At 31.7% G+C, this 21,771-nt stretch overlaps 4 protein-coding genes across 6 annotated transcripts; 2 read left to right on the forward strand and 2 right to left on the reverse strand.

Moving 5' to 3' along the window:
* LOC109352540 (heavy metal-associated isoprenylated plant protein 39-like) lies at positions 2,153–3,369 on the reverse strand. Its single transcript, XM_019594576.1, has 3 exons — positions 3,250–3,369; positions 2,787–2,862; positions 2,153–2,649 (listed from the first exon to the last, which is right to left on the reverse strand). Exons 1-3 carry the CDS (start codon positions 3,253–3,255, stop codon positions 2,342–2,344), a joined length of 390 nt encoding a protein of 129 aa, XP_019450121.1. The 5' UTR covers positions 3,256–3,369; the 3' UTR covers positions 2,153–2,341.
* Positions 7,403–8,563, forward strand: LOC109352909 (uncharacterized mitochondrial protein AtMg00810-like). The gene has a single exon (XM_019595095.1). The coding sequence runs from the start codon at positions 7,403–7,405 to the stop codon at positions 8,561–8,563; it is 1,161 nt and encodes a 386-aa protein (XP_019450640.1).
* On the reverse strand, positions 14,373–15,122 carry LOC109352257 (uncharacterized protein PAM68-like). Its single transcript, XM_019594163.1, has one exon. It carries the CDS (start codon positions 15,078–15,080, stop codon positions 14,526–14,528), a length of 555 nt encoding a protein of 184 aa, XP_019449708.1. The 5' UTR covers positions 15,081–15,122; the 3' UTR covers positions 14,373–14,525.
* Positions 16,466–20,960, forward strand: LOC109352256 (pentatricopeptide repeat-containing protein At4g21190-like). 3 transcript variants are annotated; one of them, XM_019594161.1, is made up of 6 exons: positions 16,466–16,591; positions 17,969–18,063; positions 18,192–18,290; positions 18,478–18,621; positions 18,845–19,057; positions 20,393–20,960. In XM_019594161.1, the coding sequence occupies exons 2-6, from the start codon at positions 17,980–17,982 to the stop codon at positions 20,744–20,746; spliced, it is 894 nt and encodes a 297-aa protein (XP_019449706.1). In that variant the 5' UTR covers positions 16,466–16,591; positions 17,969–17,979; the 3' UTR covers positions 20,747–20,960. The 3 variants fall into 3 exon arrangements, with proteins under 3 accessions (XP_019449706.1, XP_019449707.1, XP_019449705.1); XM_019594162.1 differs by lacking the exon at positions 16,466–16,591 and adding an exon at positions 16,872–17,156; XM_019594160.1 differs by lacking the exon at positions 16,466–16,591 and having other exon boundaries at positions 16,872–18,063.

The raw sequence follows: 21,771 nt of genomic DNA on the forward strand, positions 1-21,771 counted from the left end.
CTTGTCGTGTGGAAGGAGCTTAGATGAGATTTACACACGGCACGGTAGGTGGGATGTTAGGGTAGTGGTACTAGAAGTTGCCTACCATGTCCGAACAATTGTAAGACATGTAGTTAAGCTCTTTGTCTGACACACCCAGTTCTTGGTCGGCCATGGACTAAGCCAGCTCGATCAACATGGAATGCTCGATCGGCCAAGTGGAGCAGCATGGTCGGCCTAGGAATAACACAGCTCGGCCAACATGGGATACATGGTCAACCAGGTGGAGTAGCATGGTCGGCCAGAGAATAACACAGCTCCAACATGGGATGCCTGATTGCTAGGATGAAACAACATGGTCGATCAGAGAATAACACAACTTGACCAATATGTGATGCCTAGTTGACTAGGATGGAACAATTACATTGCTGGATATAGTCTCACTACAATCTAGAATATGTATTGAAGACCAAAAATAATTGAGGCAAAATCAAACAGAATCAAATGGTACTGACCATACCTTAAAAATTAAGTATATTATTAGCCTTTGGGAACTAAGTTTTTTGACGCCATGCTAGCTTTTATCTCTTTAGCCTTATTAACTATTATAAGTAATGTTATTTGCTCTAGACTCTTAGCTCAGTTTCTTTTGGTCGTTTCCACCAACGTTGATCATGAAATTTAAAAAATAATCATTATCATTCTTAAAAATAATTATAATATAATGTCGGGATTTTATTTCAACTCACTTAACCAGTAATTAATTTCTTAATGTCATTATACCATTAGTAAACCAAACAAGAAACATGGGCACCAGGAAGATGGATTATTAACTACCCTAAATGTGACAAAATACTTCTTGCAAGTTGAAAGTTTCAACAAAAAGTTAAAACTTAATAAAGGGTTTCTGTTCTTACACGGCTTAATTATGCTGACTAAATAATCAAAGGCCACAAACTGGCCTTGACTAGAGTTGACTTCTCTTATTTTTTTAAAACGACTTCAACTTCGAAGACCACTGCAATTATATATGTGCATGTTAAGGTTTTATTTATATTTAAGTTTAGAGGAAGTTCAGGAATTGAAAGGAATGAAAAGAAATGATTTGATTTTTTTGGGTGTAATTGTTGGAAGCTAATCTATCGTGATTTAGTTTGATTCACCAATTCACATTTTTAACAGAATTAATTTATCACGTGTCTGAAAATTTATATAGGAGCACATTTGTTTTGTCACAATTTGTGTCACTCCATATGATTGGTTAAAAAAATACTTAATAATTAAAAATTAACTCATTCATATGTATGTATACTTAGTAGAAAATCCAATTAGCATGTCTTCTATGAAAATAAGTTGTCATTTGTTCTTTTTTTTTGTTTCTCTATTGTAAGTAGGTTTAACCCTGTGTTATCATTCTTCTATAAATTTTGTAATTTTGTTTTGAAAAGAAGAATATTATTCATGCTTGTCTTTTTTACATAACCCTTGTGAATTATGTATCTTTACTTCAATTATTATTGTTTTGGGATTCAGTTCATGTGACTCTAGAACTTATTAAATCATGTCCCAAACTGATTATAAACAATTTGTCAAAAGATAAATTAAATCAATTTGAATTGTGAATCTAAAACAAACCACATTTTTCAATTTGATTTAATTCAACTATTTTATCATTTTTATCTTTCCATCATCCTCTTACATTTAATTTCCACAATAGTGACAACTTCTATTTTTAGACTACCGATCTATCTTTACCTTTATACCCTTAATATTCAAGTTTCTCAACCTAAAAAAATATTCAATTGAGTTTAGATTGTAAATTATTTCTTATAAATAAACTGAAGAGTTTAATTTTGATATATTAGCTAAATGATTAATACTATCAAATAGCAGTTAATTATGTATTATTTCCATTTTCCTGTCAAAAAATTATATTACAATTTATTTAACTTTTACTTTTTTTTAATTATTGATTAGGTATGAGAACTTGAAACTTTACTTTTTTAGGCAATTATTACTCGAACCATTATTATAAGGTAACAACTATGAAGTATAAACAAACTTTATACTTACAGAATATTCTGCATAAATTTTATTGAATTTTTATTCCCCACACTTTCATTCTCTGGTGCCACCCCAGGCCATACATCTAATTCTCAAAGGAAATACTAACTCCAAAATGAAATATTTTTTCTATGATAACTAAACAAGAACACTCTGAATACATTATACACCAAGAGCCAAAACAAAATGTACAGATTATTGAAAAAGTAAAACCCAATTGATCCATAACACTCTCCCACCATAATCTTTTATTCTTGGTATCATTTATTTTCTATCAAACCACATAGTTTTCTAATACTTAACAAATGACACAACCATTATGACCCTCTTCCACAGTTCTGTAACAATGATATGGATATGATTGTGCCATTCTCATATGATAATAATAGGCCTCATTGGTCTTCAAAAGTTCAGCTATTAGTTCCTTTTCATCTTTTTTCTTTTCTTCTATCTTAGGTTCCTCCTTTTTCTCTTCTTTGGCTGGTCCAACAGAAACTATTTCAACATGACATAATTTCTCTAGCTTCCTCACTACTTTAACAGGATCTATATCCCCAATGAATGTGAATTTTTGGTCCTTCTTGTCTACTGAAAGTGATTCAACCCCTGAAAATATTAACACAAATCATTCAATATTGGGTACTCTATACTATATTTATTTTCCTTGACCTTAATTTACTATAAGCATAATAAAGCAGTTACATTAGAAAAAGTGATTATTGTTTGAAATTAATAGTCCATACCTGAAAAGCCAGAGATTACTTTCATGGCTTTTGTCTGAATTCTGTCATCATGGAGTGCTACCTTTAGCACTACTTTCTGTCAAAGAGAAAATTAGAGTGTTGTTAATACCAATAACTTTTAACCATGAAAATACTAAAATAAATCTCCAATAGAATAATGCATGAAAAAAATAAAAAAACATGGCTTGGTTGATATTCTAACAATAAACTTGTTTTTATATATTAATTCTAATAATGGGAATTGATTTTAATAATAACATATGCTAGCATATGGACACCACAACGTGATCTAAACTTTGAAAATCATAGAATACTTTAAACAATTTAAATCAAGATGAAAGTTGATAAGTCATGAAATGAGACAAAGAAAGCAAAGAAATTTTCAAACATAGATTGAATGCATTTCTTGGGTCATGATATGAAGGATATAATTAAAACTTGAGGAGAGGACACCAATTCTCACCATCATATTGATTTGAAGTTGGAATAGGTTGCTAATTAAGAAAGCAAAAAAGGGAGAAAGGGTCGATTGTGAGAGAGCTTGAGAGAGGAGTGAGAGGTTTTAATTTAATGGAAACTATGAACTAAAGCTCAAGCCTTATAGTATTTATAGTGGAAGGGTGAGTATAAGTTTAATGTTCTTTATTATTGCTTTAAGTGAAAATTGTCTTAAACGAGTTCACACCATAATTTTCAAACACTTGACAAAATTTAACATACTTTATTAAAAAAAGTGAATCGGTGAATTGATGAACTGAATAAAATTATTGATGTTTTCTTTGGTTAAGTTTCAAAGATGAAAAATAATATAAACTAAAGTGAATCGTCCTCCAAGCCTTACTCCTTTGCCTCATTGCTCGTGAGAATTTCTCACCACACACTTTTCTTTTATTTTCCTTATATTGAGTGGTTCATGCAAACCTAGTGTTTTTCTAGATGCATTCTAAAAAAACAATTTCAACGGAATAGAAGAGGTTACAGGACTTACATCCTAAAAATAAAACGGGAGAGATGGTCAATGGAGGAAGAAACATATAATCTGGTAGTAGTAATTTTGGAGAGAGATTAATGGTGTGATTTAATGAAAAAATAAAGAAGTGGTAGATTTTACAGTACCTCCTCCTGATTTTGTCTTTAGTTTGGTTTTCTGTTTTTGCCTTGAGAGTTAGGAAGTTAGTTGCAGTTTGTTGTTTGGCGCCTTTTCCTGTTAAGTTAGTTAATTCTGTTTTTGCTTGCTTTCCAAGCAATCCTGGCAATCTTTGCTTGTATAAATAGAACCTGTTTTGGTTCTTCAAATTCAATAAGAATGAGGCATAATTCATCCTATTTCAGCAAGATGGTATCAGAGCTCTCAATCTGAGAGCTCTACTGCGCATAACAATCACTCAATCTTCATCAAAGTCCATTCTTGAAGGAGGAAGACAAGAAGGTGACCTTTATACTCATCCTACAGAACACTCATCCTTGGCATAAGAAACTCTGTTTGTAAACCAGAAAAGGTATCACATCTCTCACCAAATTCATTCTTGCTTTCTGTTCTGAATCTTTGCTGCACATCAAGAAGCCATGGCAGACATAGACTTTGATGACTCACAAGAAATCACAGCTCCTAATCCTTCCAGAATTGATCCTCAAAAATCCTTGTAGTCCATACTATCTCCATCCTGGAGAGAACCCAGGATTCAGTATCCCCACCACTGGAAGAAGGGAATTACTACACATGGAGTAAATCCATGAGAAGAGCCTTACTCTCAAAGAATAAATACAAATTCGTTGATGGCTCAATTAGGATGCCCAAGAACACTGATCCAGATTTTGACATATGGGAAAGATGTAATACAATGGTGGTTTCTTGGATCACAAGGACCTTAACACCTCAAATTGCACAAAGCATTGTATGCATAGATAGTGTTCAGGAGCTTTGGCAAGACCTAAGGGATAGATTTGCTAAGGGTAACTACTTTAGGATGTCCAATTTACTGCAAGAAGTTCACTCCATTAAACAAGGAGATAAAGACATTTCCACCTATTTCACTGCCCTCAAAACCCTTTGGGAAGATTTGGAGTCTTTGAGGCAAATGCCTGCATGCACTTGTGAGGTTCAATGCAAATGTGACCTTGTCAAAAGAATGAAAGAAGGCAGAGAAGCAGAATATGTAATCTGGATATGCTTCTCGAAAGGTCTAAATGACCAGTTTCAAACTTCCAAGTCTCAAATCCTTCTTATGGAACCATTGCTTAGCATCAACAAAACCATCTCCTTGATCATCCAGGCAGAGGGACAATACAATGAACAAGGCATAGGAGATTCATAGGTTTTATTCAATGTCAGCAATCAAGACCAGGCCTGGAAACCATCAACAAATAAAACCTATCCCAATGGTACAAGAGGCAGAGGGAGGATAGGTGGAAGGCCTTATAATAATAGCAGGACTAATTATGTGAAAATATGCACTCATTGCAACAAACAAGGACACACCATAGATACTTGTTATTTTAAACATGGTTTTCCTCCCAATTACAACAATAAGCCCAGGTCTGGCATTGGATCTATCAACAACATTGCAGAACAACAATCTCAACCAAACATTGATGAAAGTGATAATAGTGGAGCCACAGATCATGTAAGTCCCTTTCTATCTGATTTTGAACATTACAGATCAATAAAACCTGTCACAATTCGATTACCAAATGGATCCATCACTACTGCTAAGCATTGTGGAACAATTATTTTATCTACCAATTTAATCCTCTATGATGTTCTACATATACCAAACTTTAAGTATCATTTGATTTCAATACACAAGCTTACTGATTCACTCAATTGCAGATTAATATTTGACAAGTCTCATTGCCTTATTCAGGATATGAATACCTTGAAGACGATTGGACATGTTAAGGCTCTCAATGGCTTATATATGCTCAATATGGCTGCAAGTACAAATAGGCTCAGTTTGCATTCTGTTAATTCCATTCATGATAATACTCATAACTCTGTTTTTGATTTGTGGCACTATAGGTTAGGCCACCCTTCTAATTCTGTTATGCACACCATTTCTAAGCATGTTTCTGATTTTAAATACAATAACTCTCATGTTTGTGACTATTGTTATATGGCAAAATTAACCAAGCTTCCTTTTCCAACTAGTATGCACAAAACCAATTCCCCCTTTGACATTGTCCATATGGACATATGGGGTCCAATTGCTATTACTTCCATTCATGGCCATAGATATTTTCTCACTGTTATAGATGATTTTAGTAGGCATACCTGGTTATTTTTAATGAAGAACAAAGGGCAGGCCAGAACCCTTGCTCAAGATTTTGTGGATATGGTCCAAACTCAGTTTCACAAAGTAATTAAGACCATTAGGACAAACAATGACCCTGAATTTACTATGCCTTCATTCTATCAAAGTCTTGGCATCACACACCAAACAAGTTGTATTGAAACCCCTCAACAAAACTCAGTTGTTGAGAGAAAACACAGACATCTCTTGAATGTCACAAGGGCCATTCTGTTTCAGTCCCATCTACCTAAAACCTATTGGGGCTATGCTGTTAAACATGCCACTTACTTGATCAATCGACTACCTAGCCATGTTCTACATAATAAATCTCCCTTTAGCATCTTACACAATCAAGAGGCATCCTTAGATAACCTAAGAGTTTTTGGCAGCCTTTCCTATGCTTGCACCCTTCACCACAACAGAACAAAACTTGACCCTAGAGCCAAGAAATGTGTGTTCTTAGGCTATCAATTTGGTACCAAAGGATACCTCCTCCTAGACCTGAAAACCAGAGAGATATTTCTATCTAGAGATGTTATTTTCAAGGAACATATCTTCCCTTATGCCACCATTCAACCTCATCAACAATCCCTTGTTACTCCTGATACCATACCTCATGGCACAGATCCCTTATTTTGTGATCTTGATTCCCAGACACAACAACCTCTCACATCTCATCCTCCTACTAGTGACACAAACCCTTTAGATACTGAAACCTCTCATACACCTTCTGCTCCTATTAGCAATCCAACTCCTTTACATACTGATATAAGAAGATCTAGTAGAATTAAACATCCCCCATCCTACTTACAAGATTTCCATCATTCTCTCCTTAATCACACACATTGCACAGATGCCCCTCAAGTCATTCATCCCTTGTCCACTGTCCTTTCCTACCACAAATTAGCACCAAAACAATTTCACCACACCTTGAGCATATCCACTGAATATGAACCAAAAACCTACCATCAAGCTATCAAATCCTCTCATTGGATTGAAGCTATGCAGAATGAGCTCAATGCTCTTGAACTGAAGCATACTTGGTCCCTAGTTGACTTACCACCCAATAAAACTCTCATAGGAGCTAAGTGGGTTTACAAGATCAAACACAAATCAGATGGAAGCATAGAGATATATAAAGCCAGACTTGTTGCCAAGGGATACACCCAAACTGAAGGTATAGACTATTTTGATACCTTTGCCCCTGTCATTAAACTCACAACAGTGAGACTTTTACTTGCCATTGCCTCTTCTCAAAACTGGACTCTACACCAACTTGACATTAACAATGCCTTCCTTCATGGAGATTTACATGAATAGGTATACATGGCCATACCCCCTGGAGTTGTTGGCCACAAACCCAACCAAGTATGCAAATTACACAAATCCATCTATGGCCTCAAACAAGCAAGTAGGCAATGGTATCATAAGTTGTCCTCAACTCTTTTCTCCCTTGGTTATATTCAATCTCAACATGATCATTCTCTATTTACTAAGTCTGCATCACATCACTTTACAGCATTACTCATATATGTGGATGATCTCATTTTAGCTGGCACAAACTCCTCTGAAATTGATTTTGTTAAGCATCACTTACATAACCTTTTTCGAATTAAAGATCTTGGTCCTTTAAAAAAATTTCTTGGTCTTGAGATAGCTAGAAACAGTAAGGGCATCACTTTGTGCCAACGAAAATATGCTCTAGATATTTTATCAGACACAGGTTTTCTCTCTTCCAAGCCAACAGTGACACCAATGGTCAGAACAACAAGATTATATCAAGGAGATGGTGAACCTCATCCTGATCCTGCCTCATATAGAAGATTGGTTGGAAGGCTTCTCTATTTGACAAATATCAGACCAGATCTCTCTTTTGCTGTCCAGCAGCTCACTCAATTCATGGCCTCCCCTACAACAACTCAACACCAAGCTCTAACTAGAATTTTGAGATATATAAAGTCATCTCCTGGTCAAGGACTCTTCTATCCCTCTTCCTCTAAACTCATTTTAAAAGCTTTTTCTGATTCTGATTGGGCAACATGTTTAGATACAAGGAAATCTATTTCTGGTTTTTGTGTTTTCTTAGGTGATTCTCTCATATCTTGGAAATCCAAGAAGCAACAAACCGTGGCCAGATCATCCTCAGAGGCAGAGTACAGGGCCCTTGCCTCCACATCTTGTGAGCTTCAATGGATCACCTACCTTATGCAATCACTTCAAATTGTCTATACTTCTCCTGCCTTACTATACTGTGACAATACTTCAGCTTGTCACATTGCAAACAACAATGTATTCCATGAACGCACCAAGCATATTGAGATAGATTGCCATGTAGTTCGAGAAAGGCTTCTTCAACATTTATTCCATTTACTTCCAATCTCTTCTTCTGAGCAATATGCAGATATCCTAACCAAACCATTGGATCCTACACCTTTTCATTACTTGCTTTCCAAAATGGGAGTAATTAACATATACTCACCAGTTTGAAGGGGGCTTTTACAGTACCTCCTCCTGATTCTGTCCTTGGTTTGGTTTCTCTGTTTTCTGCCTTGAGAGTTAGGAAGTTAGTTGCAGTTTGTTTGTTGCCTTTTCTGTTAAGTTAGTTAATTCTGTTTTGCTTGCTTTCCAAGCAATCCTGGCAATCTTTGCTTGTATAAATAGAACCTGTTTTGGTTCTTCAAATTCAATAAGAATGAGGCATAATACATCCTATTTCTGCAAGAATGAACGCACCAAGCATATTGAGATAGATTGCCATGTAGTTCGAGAAAGGCTTCTTCAACATTTATTCCATTTACTTCCAATCTCTTCTTCTGAGCAATATGCAGATATCCTAACCAAACCATTGGATCCTACACCTTTTCATTACTTGCTTTCCAAACTGGGAGTAATTAACATATACTCACCAGTTTGAAGGGGGCTTTTACAGTACCTCCTCCTGATTTTGTCTTTAGTTTGGTTTTCTGTTTTTGCCTTGAGAGTTAAGAAGTTAGTTGCAGTTTATTGTTTGGCGCCTTTTCCTGTTAAGTTAGTTAATTCTGTTTTTGCATACTTTCCAAGCAATCCTGGCAATCTTTGCTTGTATAAATAGAACATGTTTTGGTTCTTCAAATTCAATAAGAATGAGGCGTAATTCATCCTATTTCAGCAAGAGTAGAGGAAGGTAATTGTATTTTAAATTAACTAGTAATGTTGTATTAGATGATTTATGATTATATACTTATTACAGAAAATTAATAATTTTATAATAAAGTTCAATCTTGGGTCGGGGCTGGTAAAATGGTAAATACACAACACAGGGTTTATAATTAAGGAGGTTCCAAAAAAATTTAGTTACATAATTAATCTTACTTTTACTGTTCTTTTAAAATTCCACTCTCCTGAAACAAGTTTGCTATTGCCTTTTTTTTTTAAATTAGTTGTGTTATAAATTATTATTACACACATAGATTTCTCATATACTATAGTAGTTGTAATGGTCATTGCATTATAATTATTATATAGTTAATATATAATTAAAATAAGAATTAAATATAAAATGAGTAAAATATGAAATCCTTTAAACATCTTGAATTCAAGTCCCTAATAAGTAATAACAATCTATTTGTAAAGGAATACGTATCTTTATATTGTCACGATTTGCATGACATTTTTTTTATATAAAAAAATTCTATTAAAAAAGTTTTATGTAATTAGTTTCTTTTGGTAAACAATGTATATTCATTTTATTTCACCGTTATAATTTATTTTTAATCGTCATTTTTATTCTAATGGGAATACAATTTTAACATACTTAACTTTTTTTCTAAATTAAGCGCCCTAATTTTCTTTTTTGACATCGCACCTGTAAAATCTTAAAACAACCTTGATTCTATCCTATCTTATGCATAGATACATAAGTTAAAAAAATCTGACTCCTAAAACAAAGAATGTTTTCCACTGTAGAAGCTCTTAAGATTAATTAACCATTTATCTTCATAGATTTATATAAGTATTATTTTTTGTGATATAGAAAATGGTTTAGTCTAATTTTTTTAGAAGAATATACCATTATTGATATTTTAATATAAGTGGTATAAAAAACAAAAGAGTAAGTAAAGAAGTGTGTTTCTAAGAAGTTTATTATACTTAAAGCCGCCTTGACTTGACTGGTTGACTCTCTTGGTTTACTCTCTTTTAATACTCTAAAGTCTTAAGTCTTCTCTCAAACAAAGTTTGAGATTTGGAACTTTTCCTCAAAGATCCAAAGTGGAGTCAAAAATTTATTGGATGATGTGATATTTAAATTCAAAATATAGACAATAAGCTTAGCAGCTTTACAAGACTTTTTACGTACATAGATTCAACACATACATAGGATAAGAGTTTTGTCACACACATTAACTAATTAAATATCAATTAATTAAAAGAGTAAATATCTATTTTATTTCCTTATCATTTTTGGATATACTAAATTGATTCCTTAAAAATTATAAAACCAAAATAGTCCTTAAAAATATTAAAAGTGAATGATATCAATCATTTCTAATATTTGTATGATTCCTAATATGAACTATTTTGACTCTTGCTTATAATTTTTTAATATCAATATAATTTTTTTTTGGAGATCAAAATAATACACATAAAAATTTATAAAGATCTAATTAATTAATGCAAGTTGTATGACGTGAAAAGGATAGTCAATACCACCATATTAAAAGATGCCCATGCATGAATGCTGGGTCAGTATATTATTGAAATATATAATAAAATCTTCACCGAAGGAAGATAAACAAAAATAAATTGAAATGTTTTAAATATATATATTAAAATTAGTATTAGGTAATTATTAGTATAAAATATGAACTTAGTATCAGTAATTAAAAGCATTTATCTTCAAATAAATAAGTGAAATAGATAATTATATCAATTAATTGATGAGACAAAGTAATTTTACCAGTTAAAAATATTTTTTTTAAAAGAAAAAATGAGTTAGTAGATTTGAGAATGCATTTAAAAATTGGAATGATACACAATGAGAATGATAGATATTGTAAAGAATGATTCATTACTTACAGTAAATTCTAATCTCCCCTCTATATTATGTAACATTTAGATATAGTTATTGTATAATTCATTTGTATTCTTTGTTTTAAAAAGTAGATAAATGATAAACATTGCAATAATAGAGTATAAATCTCACACTCAGTGCATAATTTTTTCTCATCTTTAAAATATACAAGTCAAAACATAAATCTACCACCTTTATATAAACTTGAGGACTTGTAAGGGCATCATGTTTTTTCATGAGATTAATCGTAATATTTCAAAATTATTTTAAAATGTAACATTTTTTATTGTCCACGTGGCATCATGTTTTGCTTAAATTTATATTATGAAATAAAGTGACATTACAACTCGTAAACGTGGAGCTCCAATATAACGTCTAATTCAATTCATGATAATACACATGATCATGTGCACTTTAATTGGTTTCTGAAGGGTACAAAACATTATTATTTATTTGAGTATAAACTTGGAGATTGGGAGACGGGCAGATGATTGGGGGAATGAGATTCTCTATCCTTAGAATTCCTGTTCCTCTGTTCCAGTCCAATTACTTTTTGCCAACAAATAAAAATAACACTTTATTTAAATTTTATTTTACAAAATTAATATATTACATCCACGTGTCTAAGTATAATTGGTGCGGGACAGGATTAAGGACACCAAGTTGGGACAGGTGATTCCCATCATATGATGGGATCCTCACAATTGGTTACTAAACCAGCAAAATTGTAGCCACAAAAATTATGACCATACAATAGCTGAATATGTTCTTCCATAAATAAAGGTAAAATTGTGGATTATAATCACGAGTTTTAAAAATGTAAAATCAATCTCCAAATTTATATATATCAATAACGACTCTGTTTAACAGTTATACATACTAGCGTGTTGATAGGTATTACTGTGCCTGTCAACCCGCTTTCCTATTATTTGTGATGTGTATTTTACGTATTAAGTTGTATTATATATTGTAATTTGCAGTTGAATATATATTCGTTTGATGTAATTGTTCAATCTTAAAGAAATAATGCATATACAAATGTGTTCATCAAGAATAGAGTCTTGATATCTTCACTTAATTTTATTTTCTAGCGTGTTGACATGTACTATTGTGTCTGTCAACCCGCTTTCATATTGTTTGTAACGTGGAGTCTGGATGTTTTAAATGTCAAATATTCACATACTCTTTACTCAATGACATACATTATGACAAATGCAATATATTTCATGCATTCCTATTTTTTTTATTTAATGGATATACATTGTGACCAATGCAATAGATTTACTCAATAGATTTTAATTAATTAGAAAAAAAATCACTTTTATATGTAGAATACACATTACAAACGATAGGAAATTGGGTTGACAGACTCGGTAGTGCCTGTTAACACGCTAGAAAATAAAATTAAGTGAAGATATCAAGACTCTATTCTTGATGAACACAATTGTATATGTATCATTTCTTTAAGATTGAACAATTACATCAAACGAATATATATTCAAATGCAAATTACAATATATAATACAACTTAATACGTAGAATACACATTACAAACAATATGAAAGCGGGTTGATAGGCACGGTAGTGTCTATCAACACACTAGTAAAGATAAAATTAGAAGCTATAAAATGAAATTAGAAGTTATAAAATAAAATTAGAAAGTTATAAAATATGAAATACATGTTTATTAATATAAGAATATATAAAGATGAAATTAAAAGTTATAAAAATGAAATTAGAAGTTATAAAATAAAATTAGAAGTTATAAAATATGAAATAAATGTTTAGTAGTATAAGTATATATAAAGATGAAAGTATAACTTATATAATAAAATTAAATCAGAAGTTATAAAATATGAAATAGGAAAACCCAAAATAACTTCATGAAAGTTAGGTTAGGTTTTTCCTTTATTAAGTAGTATAGATATGCAACTTATAGTTGTTAATATATTTGAGGTGGTTATATAGGATTATATGGTTTTTTTAAATTAAAAATTTGAAGGGCAAAATAGGAATATATAAATTATGTCATAGTGGTGGTTACATCATGTTTTGGCTTTATATATAGTATAGAAGTATAGATGAAATATAATTTATATAAAAGTATATTATATTGATAGTAAACCAAAAAGTTATTCTAATGCTATAATAAAGTAATGAAACTGCTCCTATAATATAAAATTTCCAGCTAACTAATGATAGTTCAGAAAATAGCTATTATTATTTCAGAGAAATAAATTTTAAAAAATATTTTAAAACTACTTTAACACACGTGACTTCATTATGCATTCAAATTTTTTGTGTAATTTTTTTTCCTCATTGAGACAAATACTACACAAAAGGAAAAAACAAAATAATATGACCCTTCCATCCCTTTATTTACAATAATATCACATTCTTGCCAGTAAAATTAAAAGGAGAAACAAGAACTACAACCATCATCTCCAATACATGAATCCTGTTCAGATTTTTTACTATCTTGTGTTTAGCTATTTATTTCACTCCCAATCTCTATTTGCTTTCACTTAATTTTATTCATTTACTTATTACGTTTTTACATGCACATTTTTATAAATAGTTATATACTTACATTGACTAAAATTAAAAAAATACAAAACATATAGCTAATGATAGATTTTATTTAAGATGAATAATAAGGTGTGAGTTGGAAATATAAATTATTAAAAAAATACAAGATTATGGCGAATAATTATTAATCCCCTTTAAAATAATACTATAAACGTCTATAGAATAGATATTACTGGTAAGCATCTAGTTATTGCGCAAGTGTTTTAAATGTATTTTGTGGACGTACTAGTGTTTTTAAATAATAATAAAACTATAAAACTAAGTAATAAAATATTAATCAGTTTTAAAAAAATCACTTTTAACTTTTTTTAATTAATTTTATTCAATTATCTCTATCTTTCAATTTTTTATTTCTCAATCTCTAAGTCATTTATTAGTTTTATAATTCTACTAACTAATTTTGTTGGTGGAATAGCAGATAGATATTATTGATATTAGTAATGACTTGATCAAAATATAAGATACTAGTTTGATAAAAGGTGATATCTTATACTTGCTATATCACATGGGAAAAAATCTATACACTAGACAAGTTGTTCATAGTTTAGTTTAGTTCTGCTGAAAATACAGGTAGCAAAATATGCTTCAATTTCTACTTTTCAAGATCACTAAATCTTAATTGCTATGAAAATTGTTTCAAATATTAACAATAACATATATAACAAAATTAGCTCAGCACAACTATTTATTTCCTCTTAGGGTAACATACAAATAACAACAAATGCTGCAAAATACTATTTATTTCCTCTTAGGGTAACAATCTATAAATCTAATGCGTACTTAGGAACATATCTATAGTCTGCATAATTATCACCTTTGGCTAGCTTCACTATCTTCTTCTTGCCACATCTCTTCCCAGTTCTTCTGAACTTCATTCAGCCCTAGAAATGTTCCTTCCCTCTCTGCATCTAAACTTGTGGACAATGTCCCATATGCAATTCCAAGTGCAGAAGCTCCAAAAGTTAACAAAGTTGTAGAGAATGGAACCCACATAGGAAAATCCCATACATGTTGCTCCTTAAGTTCACCAAGTATATACAATATTGCCAAACCCAACCCCATTGGTACTAATACAGAAACCAATATTCTAATTATCATCTTGTTAAAAACTTCTTGAGGAATCTCATCATCTTCATTCTTTTTCCCTTTGTTGGTCTTCTTTTTGTTAGTGACATCACTCTCAAGTGAAGTTGAATTAGGTCTGCTGGAAAAGCCTTTGGCATTAGCATGTGGCTTAAATGTGCTTAAGGGGTAGTTGAGATTTTGTGCTGTTCTAGGGTTAAATGTTGGGAATCTTGATTTCCATGAAGAGAATATTGAGAGATAGGTAGTTGGATTTGATGTACTAATAATCAGAGTTTTCATGGCTTCTGAGGTTGCTTTTAGTTGTGTCTTATGTTTGGTATGATGATTCTTATTGACATGTATCTTATCCAAAATGTAAACGGATGGTCATGGACCTCTTGGCTTTACTACCTTAGGAATTTGTTGTTATCTTAGATTTTTAGTTTCCTTTTCAGTTTTCATGATTTTTCATTTTTATTATCAAGTTTTAGGTCATTGACTATTGTACCCTTAATTTACTTCAGTAATGAGTTCAGTGATGTCAAAATGGACTTTGCAACCATGGGTGTTTTATACTGATCCTCCAAGCAATAATTTTACTTTATTGCCATATGTTATTATCAATACTGAAAGATGAAATAATTGTCTCTTCTATCACATTGTTTTAAAAGGGGGAAATTGTATATGCACTTTCGTTGTTAGGAAAAGTAATATAAATAAGTAATCTTGCACTGATATAAATATTTACGTTTATATTACATAAAAATTAGAGCTTTTATTTCATATTTTTGGAGTAGAGTGCATACATGTCCTTCTGTACTTTGTGCCTTTCACTTTACAAGGGATATATTATTTAAGAATATAATATTTATATATTGATAATGTAAAGATTTATATACAATCAGTGATTATTAATTATTTATTTAAATTATTTTTATTGAAAAATCAATAATAATTAAAAAAAAATTATAAATAATACAATAACAATATAAAAACTCTTAAAGTTTCATGATATAATTGTATATATATTTTTATGTATATTTAATAGTAGCCTAGCAAGTAGAGTGGGTTTGGTCTTTATTTTTATTTTAAGAGTTTAAAATCTATGCACTGACAGTGTAAAGTTTTTTACATTGTCAGTATATCATCCATTATTAATTTGTATTACTTTATTTGAGAGTCAATAATAATTAATAAATTAATAGTAAATAATTAACTGATAGTATAAAAAAACATTTATACTGTCAGTATATATATATTAAATCCTTATTTTATATGGTCTTGATTTTGTATGACACTTCTTCACTCATATTCTACATTTTACTTGCCAGTTTCCAACTTTATGACATTATTGGTGATCAGCTACAACAAAAACCAGTAATTTTCTATACTTCGCCACGTGTCATTGTGCGAGTCGAAACCAGATCCTTCATTGTAGGAGATAATGATATGTGTCTTAAAAATATTTAGTAGTATAAATTTTAAATTATTTTTAAATAAAAATTATAAATCATAAAATTTTGAAATATAGTGATAAGATGTTACCATTGTGAACAGTTTCCTTCAATTCTAATACACTTATATACCCTTTACGCTAAAACGCTGTCGTTTTAAGTCAAATAGAAAATATCCAAAAAGTTCCCTCCCCAAACTTGATTATATTTTGTTCATTTTTGCTTAGACTTCTGCACTTTGTTACTCTCCTCTATCTACAAAAGTACAAATGGTGGAAAAGGGAAAGAGTTAAATAAAAAAAACGTTGAGATTGGAGTTTTATAACACTGGGGTCAAGTATATTTAACCTTACTGTGGTTAGTTTCTTTTTTCTATTCCTTTTAGTATTGGAGGTTGGAAATCGCTTTTGTTGTTATTGAAGAATGAATTAGAGATAAGATATAAATTATTTTTTTGGCTTTATAAGGGGGTTTTCCCCTTTTTGTGTATTCATCATTAATTTGTAAACCCAGTAGTTTATAAATATATGTGTTTTGAATTGAATTGGTACTTATCCTCATGTTATCTTGGTTTTAAATTCCCCAGCAATCTTGATATGATTATTTTATCTTTGAAGCTTCATTGTATTAACACTGCATGAGTTTGCTATTATGTAGCTTAAGAGCGGTTTCAAATTTGTAAATAAAAAAAGAAGAAATTTACTGGTTTTCTTCATGCAATTGTTGCTTTTTACTGACACAATTGTACCCCAAATGCCTTAAACTTGGTGGGTTTTTTGTCAATATTTTTTGCCATTCAATTTCAAAACGGAATATTTGGAGCCTGAGATCAACACACACCATTTCATCACCTAGGTTTTGAATGAGAACATTCTTATCCTCTTCTATTGTCTTGTTTACTGGTTCCTCTGCCATTATTCAGGTCAGTCCTTCTCCTCGGCCGTTCTTCCACTCACTTACTGCTGTTCTTCACGTGAAGGCCGTCAGCTCTCACCATTCTTATATTTTGCTGCCTTGTTTCTATGATCCAATCTTTTGCTATTTGTTCAATTTTGTGTTTCAGCATCATGCTGCAGTTTGTTCCCCATTTCCCCTGAATCCCTTTGTTGCATTTTGAGTCTTTGACCCTGAATCCCATCTCTTTTTACAATTTGTTGCTGCAGCATGCTGTGGTTTCCTCTCCTTGTTGCATTTTGTTCCTTGCCCCTAACAGTCTATCTTCTGTTGGTTTTACTATGTTACTATAAATTTTTGCTCCACTCATTTTGTGATTTTGCCACTATGCTATGATTTGCTCATATTGTTTGCGTTATGCTATGTTGAATGTCATTTTTTTATTATTCGTACTATTGTTTCTTTTATGCTGATCGTGGTACTAATGTACATCAACCCTCCTCAAACCCCACTAGGTGGGAGCCTCGTGCACTGGTCAGCCCTTTTATGTATAGGTATCATGGATTTTCAAAAAAACATTATTGTTCAAGTAGATACCGTCCTATGAGTTTTCGTAGGCTCTAAGTTTATGTAGACTCGTGGGTATGACATAATTATAGAAGCAGTTTTCTCATAAGCAATTCTTGTTATCGCAGAAATTTCATAGCAAGGTCAAACAAGCACTTAATTTTTGAAAGCATAACAAGTGATTCTGTAATGCTAAAAGCAATTGATACATCTGGACAATGGCCATGTTATACTGATTGTTTTGGTCATTATCATGTTTTGTCTTCTATGTAGAATTGCTCAGGATGCTTGCACTAAGAGGTTCTCCATTACTCATCGCTAAAACATTTGAAGCAATTAAAATTCCAACAAGTATACGAGGCACTGTGGTAAGACCTGAGCTCTATGGTCCATAAATATGGCAACCAAACTTTTCAATATGGAACTTTTTTTTAACACCAACTATTTTAACTCTAGGAAATGAAACAGTTGATGACTTTGTCTTTTCTAATATCAGGTATGTGCTGCAAAAGGTCCAAGACCAAGATATCCACGAGTTTGGAAAACCAATAAAAGAATTGGGACCATTTCCAAGGCTGCTAAGCTTGTTAAGACTGTAAGTTCTTTCTTTCATTCCTGTATTCATTTTTATCATCAATCTGGTCATTTAAGCTCCAATTATGTTTTTTCACTGGATAATATAATTATCATGGTGGCATTTTCACTTAACACAGACTTTCAGTTTTTATTTCTATTTTTATGTTCATTTCTGAAAAAATAAGCTTTTCCGTTGTCTTATATAGATTAAGGAACTGTCAAATGTCAAAGAGGAAGTTTATGGAGCTCTTGATTCCTATGTTGCTTGGGAGTTAGAGTTTCCTTTAATCACGGTAAAAAAGGCACTCAAAACTCTGGAAGACCAGCAAGAGTGGAAGAGGGTAATACAGGTACTTCAAAGACATAATTGTTTCCTTATCATTTTTAATGTTCTTTGTTTTCTATATTTGATATCTCTAAAGATAGATATCCGGCTCAAATTTAGTTAGTTTTCGGAATTTTATTTCATGTTATTATTATTCCCTAGACTTATTTAGCTGTACATACCATATAGGGATGTCCTCTGAAATATGAACTATTTTCGACTATTGCAAATTACATTTGGCATTGTAGATAACAAAATGGATGTTAAGCAAAGGTCAAGGAAGGACAATGGGAAGCTATTTCACATTACTGCATGCTTTAGCTGAGGATGACCGACTTGATGAAGCTGAAGAGCTTTGGACAAAGCTATTAATGCAATACTTGGAAAGCTTGCCTAGTAAATTCTTTGATAAAATGATATCTATCTACCATAAGAGGGGTATGCATGAGAAGATGATTGAGGTAGTATGATTAGTGATTTTGTATCAATTTAAATTAGTTATTCTTTTATATCAATTTTAAACTATTATATCTGTTAAATAATCTGAAAATATCATTTTATATCTTAGAGTATTGTGAGTCTCTTAGAAGATTTTTAGGAATTATTTCGTATTTATATTCTATGATTTGTTTCCATATTTAATTTGGACTAGGATTCTACAATTTAGTATAAATAGGATTGTTAACTTTGTCTTTTGTATCAGAAATTAAGAATTAAGAATGCAGGATCACCATTATGATGGTGACTTTTCTTTCTCGCGAATGAATCATTTTGGCAATGATTTATGTTCTCGTCAATGATTATTTTGATGGTAGCTTATGTGGTCTCAGAAGCAGATGCCAACCTTAGTTTCAATTTCACTAGTTGAAGCTTTCAAATGTGGTTTTGAGAAGTTCAAAGACTTCAAACTTTGTTTTGATTGCTTGCTAAGAAGTTTTTATGGAAATGATGACCATTAATGTCATCTACCTGAATTATCTATTCAACTAGAATTCTCTCCAGCATCTCTAGCATCCCTGACTTGCCCTCCCAACTATTGTTTTTATGGTGCTTAGTTTTTTTTCCCATTTTGAAAGTTTTAATTTGTAACAAGCTTTAAACTTTGTAACTTTAGCCCAAGGGTGAAATGTTAGAAAATTTGAAAATATCCTTTTTATCTTTTAATATTTCGGAGTAACTTATATGATCTCTTAGGATTAATTTCATATTCATATTCCAATATTCCATGACCATGAATCCATGTTTTGTTTCCTGATTTAATTATATAACAGAACAGTCAAGGATAGTTTAGCATAGTCAAGTAGTCAACTATGTACATGCCTCTGCTGAGTCATTAGAGGCCATTGGGACAGTTTAGTTTGTTAGAACATTTACTGCTCAACATTGGTATGAATACCAGAACCTATCTTCTATCAGTTGAGGTTTGACATACACTTCAGTTTTACATCTTTGATTTATCTCTCAGCCCGAGTTCAAATTTTAGTTCTTACAAGTTAGGACTAGAACTCTACTATTAAGACTATAGTTTTATCTTTTGTGTCACAATATATCACACAGTCACCAAATAAAATCAATATCAATATCAATCTTATTATTCATTAGCTTATTTCTTTCTTTTCCTCCTCTCTCCTGACAACTCCAATGCTGATTGTTGTGAAATTCTAATTAGCAACATTTCTGTGAAGTAATTGTCTACTTAACATGCTCCTGTATTAAATAATAAAACCAGATGGTAATTTGTATGAGCGGAATTCTCAATACATCATGGATATTTACTGCTTAATGTCTTTGTGTAGATATTTGCAGATATGGAGGAGCTTAGTATTCGACCCCGTATTTCTGTTGTCACAATGATTGGAGATGTCTTCAAGGAGCTGGGTATGCTGGACAAATATGAGAAGTTACACTTGAAATATCCACCACCTAGATGGGAATATAGATTCATCAGAGGAAAGCGCGTAAAAATCAAGGTGCAAGATCAGCCTAATCGAGTCATCAGCTACAGAGAAAAGAATGAGAACATTGAACCAAATTCAGACTTAGATGAAGATGATACATCTGAAGATATTTCAGGGATAATAGATGAGCAATTTGAAAAGGATGCTGACGTAACATTGATGGATCCTGCACAAATTTCAGATAATTCGTGAAAGCATGGGGCCAGTTTTAGATGTATAATGCGAGAATGATGATAAAAGATGAGTTTGTTTACACTTGGGAGTCGTTGTTAGTCACGGTTGGAATCTTATTTCTGTGCCCATCTCCAAGCTCAGAGAGAGTAAAGACACTATAAACACTACGAGATCATGCTTTTAAAGTTGCACAAAATGTATAATTTCATAGAATCTTGTGGCAGCCATTTCTGCTATGAAGGTGTAATCATTTTATTAAGCCAGCAACCAAACAATTCAGACATCCTGCAATTGGGCAGCCCAAAGATGTGATGTTCTTCTCTCAAGCTAGTATCACATGCACAATCAAAGTTTGGTGCTTTGGCTTGAAAATTTCCTCAATGTATAACTTTATATGGAGATTGGGGATAATTTTCAATGCATATAAGAGGTTTTGATTATGCTATAGCTTTGAAGTTGTGTTATATTTCTGCTGATGATGTAGTATTCAAATTTTTACACCATGATAGTCTATTTGTCCAGGTCTCCAGGATGCTAAAATTATCCTCCAGCTATAATTTATAGACATAAACTTTTGCAAAATCAAGATTAGGACATGGCATGAGACTATTTGTACCATATTTTTATCTCCCATGATTCAAAGTTCCATGTTTATAATGCCCAAGTTTGTTGTCTGTTTTTCTATGCACCTTAATTGGTATCACACCGAGATATTTGTTGTATAAAACTGTCTCAAAATTGTTGTTTTGTGCAGTGATTTGACTGTGACCATGTAATTAAGTGTTAAATTGGTTCATTATTGTCCAAGTAATTGTGTGACTGAGAAGCTTAAAGACAATTTTTTCCTCATCTTTAAATACACATCATAATCAGTCTAAAGCATTTCATTTCCCCCTCTCATTCTCTCTTCTAACTTGCTCTCTATTTGGAGTTCTTAGTCAAAAAGAGATGTTCTTAGTTTATGCATTATTTTAGATATATAAGGACTAGCTATATGAAACTCATATATCAATTTAACTGTAATTTACTTTATGCACCATTAG

The sequence above is a fragment of the Lupinus angustifolius genome, chromosome LG07 (genome assembly GCF_001865875.1).
Source record: "Lupinus angustifolius cultivar Tanjil chromosome LG07, LupAngTanjil_v1.0, whole genome shotgun sequence".
NCBI classification, from domain to species: domain Eukaryota; kingdom Viridiplantae; phylum Streptophyta; class Magnoliopsida; order Fabales; family Fabaceae; genus Lupinus; species Lupinus angustifolius.

Bases quoted from the DNA above. Each gene is read 5' to 3' on its own strand.
- LOC109352540 (XM_019594576.1), bottom strand. The intron at 2,650-2,786 runs GTATGGACTATT...TAATATTTTCAG, and splicing joins AGTAATCTCTGGCTTTTCAG to GGGTTGAATCACTTTCAGTA.
- LOC109352909 (XM_019595095.1), top strand. From the start codon at position 7,403: ATGGCCATACCCCCTGGAGTTGTTGGCCACAAACCCAACCAAGTATGC.
- LOC109352257 (XM_019594163.1), bottom strand. From the start codon at position 15,080: ATGAAAACTCTGATTATTAGTACATCAAATCCAACTACCTATCTCTCA.
- LOC109352256 (XM_019594161.1), top strand. From the start codon at position 17,980: ATGCTTGCACTAAGAGGTTCTCCATTACTCATCGCTAAAACATTTGAA. The intron at 18,064-18,191 runs GTAAGACCTGAG...TTCTAATATCAG, and splicing joins CAAGTATACGAGGCACTGTG to GTATGTGCTGCAAAAGGTCC. The intron at 18,291-18,477 runs GTAAGTTCTTTC...TGTCTTATATAG, and splicing joins CTGCTAAGCTTGTTAAGACT to ATTAAGGAACTGTCAAATGT.